Genomic DNA, 5,172 nt, shown 5'->3' on the forward strand with positions numbered 1-5,172 from the left:
AAGAAAGACCTCAATGTGTTCCATTTACAGGAATGTCACTTTGAAATTCCTGTACCTTATTAGAATACAGAAGTGTAAATGATGGTTTCAACCAAAATTGGTCGGAAATACACTTTGAGAACGTAATCATAACTTATATGAATGACCCCTTGCGACAGAGGTAGGAAACCAAAGATGGTGAAAAGGCTGAAAGTTTGCTAATTTTGTGTAATTTATTCATTGATTACAATCAAATTTGTTCTAAACCTTCATTGCAGAAGGACATTAATATTTTTTTTATAAATGAGGCTGATTCAACCGCTGGGAACAGGGGAATGGAGCCCCAAAATCAATCCACATGATAATAAGAATATGCTTTTTTATTAAAGTGAATTATGTCGGAGACTCAAATGCGAGTAGCGGTTATTGGAGCAGGAGTTGCTGGACTTTGTGCTCTCAGACATCTGCTCAATTCAAAGAAGGACTATATCCCGACATGCTTTGAAAGAGGAAGTGACGTTGGTGGACTTTGGTTGTATGACAGGAACACACATATCGATGACAACGGAATGCCTGTCTTCACAAGTATCTACCGGGATTTAATGTAATTATGCAAAAAATAAAAGTAATGTCAAGAATAAATATTTTAACATTAAAACTTCGCTCAATATCGACACGACATTGGGTGATTTTGACTGTATCTGACAAAGACACAATAGGTTTACCAGTGTTCCATATATATTTAACTAAAACATCAAACTAACTGCGACTTAAGCAGGCTATGGTGTCTTACTTAGATCCTCATGCGTAATTTGGCTTCTAAAATTAAAACGATTTCCAAATTAATTTGATGTTCAAATAATATTTTATCCTGATCGATTGTTAATCAAACATTTTATTTTCAGTACCAATTTACCAAAACAATTGATGGCATTTCCTGATTTCCCGCATAAACCTGGACCATCATATCTTTCGAGGCCCGAAGTCTGCGACTATTTGCAAAGATATGCCGATTTATACGACCTCAGAAAGAACATCAAGGTACAATTTAAATCATACGGATCAGCCTCCTTGCGTTGCATGTAATGATGCATTTCATGTTCAACACATCTTGTTGAATTATATTAATATACAACCTGATAGGGCATATATGACAGTAGAAACAAGAAAACCACTATTCGAAATAGCTAAAACATATATAATTTAAAAATTTTAAATTCTAAAAGTTGTCGGTCTGTGCAGACCATACGAACAACCAAAAACCTGTTTGATCGTTTTATCTATAATCGTCCATCAACCAATTCATTTCACAGAATATGTTTAAAATGTTTCGTTTCATTCCCATATTTACTCAGCAATATCTTTTCCGAATGGCCTTTTCAGTCTTGGTGGGTAATAGCAGGTAATATTATATATGTCATGTTTACCTGAGTTGAAGAATTGTTATAATTTAAAACGTTATATTGATTCAAAAAGCAGTGATCAATAATCCATTTACAAACGAATTTTGTTTGTTTTTTGTTTTTGTTTTATTTTCATAATGCGAATCGACAATGTGTTAAATGTTTCATTTCTCTATTGTGCATAGATGAACTCGTTTGTTCAGGATGTTCGCCCAAATAGCAAAGACTGTCATACCAAATGGACAGTGAGCTATTTCGATGTGAGGAACAAAGAAAACGTCCACACTGAAGTATTTGATGCTGTGGTCGTATGTAATGGGTGGGTAGTTGACTTATATTCAATTAACTTGAAAGATGAACATAATCCCATACAGGCTCATGGCAGATACTAGTAATTACCGACCTATCAATCTCTCTTGGGCTATCAAAGTAATTTGTCGTCTATAAGCATTAAAATTTCTAAGAATTTGCCATCAAATCTGAATTATTGGTACATTGTATTGTGAAACTATTTTTATTACTTTAGTAGGTTACATTTTTCATAACCGAAACGCCAATTACGCTGGAAAAATGAGAAATATTTCAACACTTATTACTTAAAATTATAATGTTTAAGCACATAAGTCCGTGAGAATGCGACAAAACAAGTGTTTCGAGCATGACAAATGGCTGAACATGGATATGAGCAAGTACATAAAATAATTTTAACGTAATTGCTGAAGCGTTTTCAAGGAAAGGTTGACATTTGATAAAATATTCAAATTAGTTTGACGAACATTTGCATGATGTCATTTGCATGGGACTGCAACTGAATTGCAATGCGCAAAACATTTATAACGACCAATTTGTTAAGATACCGTTAAATGTAATATCTACAAAATCAGTTCATGAAAGGATTGCATCTTGTAGAACTTGAAATCAAGGGACACTGCAAACCCTTCAATATCAGTTGACTACCCCGATATAAACGTAGCTGACAGAAAAGGCTGTCCTGTGGTTAAATAGTCACCAATGTAGTTATCATATATCATATATGTTGAATGTGGCTTCACTCTGATCTTGACTTATATAGCGGATGTCGTTGAAGAACAAAAGACGCAAACCCACCCGGAACACTTGGTCTAGTTCTCATTGTATCTTTTTTAAATGGTTTCCATGCAAATATAGATGTTTGTTAATATCTTGCCCTTTCATCTTTGAGAATGAAAATATGACTATAACAAACAGACTTGAAACGTATAATATCCGCATGATGGTATTATTTAAATACATTAAAATGTGAAGAAGTCTACTATGATCGGGCAAACGGCGGCCATATCTAATGAAATACATGGAAATGCCATCCAGTCACATTATATTGACAACGGTTCAAAATATAAAATATTTGTTGATCTATTTACTATGCATATGAATGGAACACACAGTAAATGCATTTATATCTATTACAAGTCATCACGAGAAGATGAATACTCCAGATATCGAAGGCATTGAGGAATTCCAAGGTGAAGTATTCCATAGTCACCATTACAGGACTCCGGAGAACTATAAGGACAAAAATGTTGTTGTCCTAGGGGCGTCATTTTCTGGACAGGATATAGCTGTCGGGATGTCCGATTATGCAAAACAGGTATCAATATTTGGTAAAAATCATGGATGTTCTCTTTCACAAATGTAGTCAAATTAATACAATCAATTTGTTTTTGTAATACATTGTATACTAAGAAGAGTATATACTACAGATACTGCTCTTAAAACAAACATTATTAAGGATTTGTTTTAGATTAATATGATGATAAAGTATTCATAATGAAGATGGATGATATATCGACTTATTTTGTCATCAGAAATTTGTCTCCTTTGCTCCCAAAAGTATAAATGTATATCATATATGTTTCTTCAAAGGTTTATATTTTGTGGTAAATTCTCGTAATAGTACCATGTTCAATCGTTTTATTCAGGTTTTCCTAAGCCATCTAAAGGACACACTCAAAACTGCATTACCAGCAAATGTCGTTCAAAAAACCGGTATCAAAAGGATGAAGAAAAACAGAGTTGTGTTTCTCGATGACACGGAGGAAGAAGTCGACGTTCTTGTGTTCTGCACTGGTTTTCTTACCCAATTCCCATTTTTATCCGAGGACATCACCCAGGTAAATTCTGAACGTGTCACCCCGCTGTACACGCACATCGTTCACATCAAATTCACCACTTTGCTCTTTGTCGGTATTCCTCGACTCCTATCCTTCTTTCCACAATGTTTCGAGATAGCGAAAGTGGTAGTTGCCATTTTGGACGGTACCGTCGCGTTACCTTCAGAAGATCAGATGAGAGAAGATGCTGAAAATGATTTCGCTGACAGAAAACGAGAGGGACTTGATGACACCCAAACTCATTTTATGGGAGATGGGGATCGCCAATGGCGCTTCAACAAAGATGTAGCTAAAATGGCTGGACTTGATCCACTCCCTACTTCCTTTCAACGTCTCTGGGACTATGTTACGATTCAAAGAGATACAAAGTTCCTCACTTTCCGTAAACAAAATTTTGAAATTACTGACACCGAAACATTTGTAGAAATAAACTGATATGGCCATCGACTACAGGGAATGTTATGAGTTTACCTCTAACTCCATATAAATAGGAATGTGTTATGTTCCCAAATACTATTATATAACCTAAAGCATAGACAGATACATATTAGATATAATTGTATTAATGTTGCGTAAGCTTGAAGTCATTGTAAATATTTATTTATTGTTGGAGTACTTTTGCACCAATGTTGCTGTTGTCCTCAATTATATAAAAACATTAAATACAAAACAAATGTTTTTTTTTATCTTTATATCCCTGTTCTCAATGCACTGAGTTGTATACACAGGTTAAGCGTATACGTCGTCAGTACGCCCGGTTGTACATAACAAAACGTAGCCCCACTGACTTGTTATGAAGACAGCACCGAACTGTCAGCTTTTCATTTTTTAAAGAATATTCTTTTGATCCCGAGTCGGTTTGAAACGGCTTTCTTCTAGACTCTCATGGCACGAAAATAACATACACCAATACTATGAAACTAGATTTTCATTTCAACATATTTTATTGAGAATCAAATGGATTGAACATTAGGCTAAGCCTATATTAAAGTTCTCTCCATAATTTATTACATTTATTTCAAATAATTAGTATCTGGTTATCAGTCAAGAATGGAAATTACAGTATATACATGTATATAGAAAGAGAATTTGTGAATAATATATAATGATAATCTTATGTATTTTCTAGATTTATCTTGGATTATGTGCCAATGGCGGGGTTAACCCTATGGTGTTTAGAGACTGGGACCCTAATAAACCGCCTGATACTAAAAAGTCCTGACAAAATTCACTGATGCCATATCATTCAAAAACAAATCATACGTCGCCCATTTTAGTTTGGGTCACATATTCGCTACACATTTATAACATTTAAACGGAGACGACAAACTGGTCTGTGTGGCATGCGATGAAGTTTGTACTCTTAAGCACTAGGCTAGTCGTGTTCATTACTACAATGTTAACAACACGAAGTGCCCGTATCAGCACGTGCATATTGCCATCCTACCGACGCGTCTGAAAGACTGCAATTTGTATAAAAAAATATCGATAGCCGTTTGTTTCAACTTTTTATAATTTTTATTGTTGAACACTTTACATTTTTGTGCGTTGTCATTTTACTTCTTTCTATACCCTATATGACGCGAGATAATGATATTCTAATCAAGCAAGCCATTTATCTTTATGCCAGGTACATGTAC

At 34.6% G+C, this 5,172-nt stretch overlaps 1 protein-coding gene across 1 annotated transcript; it reads left to right on the forward strand.

Moving 5' to 3' along the window:
- The first annotated feature begins 374 nt into the window (after nucleotides 1–374).
- Nucleotides 375–4,057, forward strand: LOC117335896 (flavin-containing monooxygenase FMO GS-OX-like 2). Its single transcript, XM_033896156.1, has 3 exons — nucleotides 375–583; nucleotides 2,832–3,009; nucleotides 3,341–4,057. Exons 1-3 carry the CDS (start codon nucleotides 375–377, stop codon nucleotides 3,965–3,967), a joined length of 1,014 nt encoding a protein of 337 aa, XP_033752047.1. The 3' UTR covers nucleotides 3,968–4,057.
- Nucleotides 4,058–5,172: the final 1,115 nt, after the last annotated feature.

The sequence above is a fragment of the Pecten maximus genome, chromosome 10, assembly GCF_902652985.1.
Source record: "Pecten maximus chromosome 10, xPecMax1.1, whole genome shotgun sequence".
NCBI lineage: Eukaryota > Metazoa > Mollusca > Bivalvia > Pectinida > Pectinidae > Pecten > Pecten maximus.

Coding starts and splice junctions, on each gene's coding strand:
- LOC117335896 (XM_033896156.1), top strand. CDS start 375: ATGTCGGAGACTCAAATGCGAGTAGCGGTTATTGGAGCAGGAGTTGCT. Junction 584..2,831: donor AGTATCTACCGGGATTTAAT/GTAATTATGCAA, acceptor ATCTATTACAAG/TCATCACGAGAAGATGAATA. Junction 3,010..3,340: donor TGTCCGATTATGCAAAACAG/GTATCAATATTT, acceptor CGTTTTATTCAG/GTTTTCCTAAGCCATCTAAA.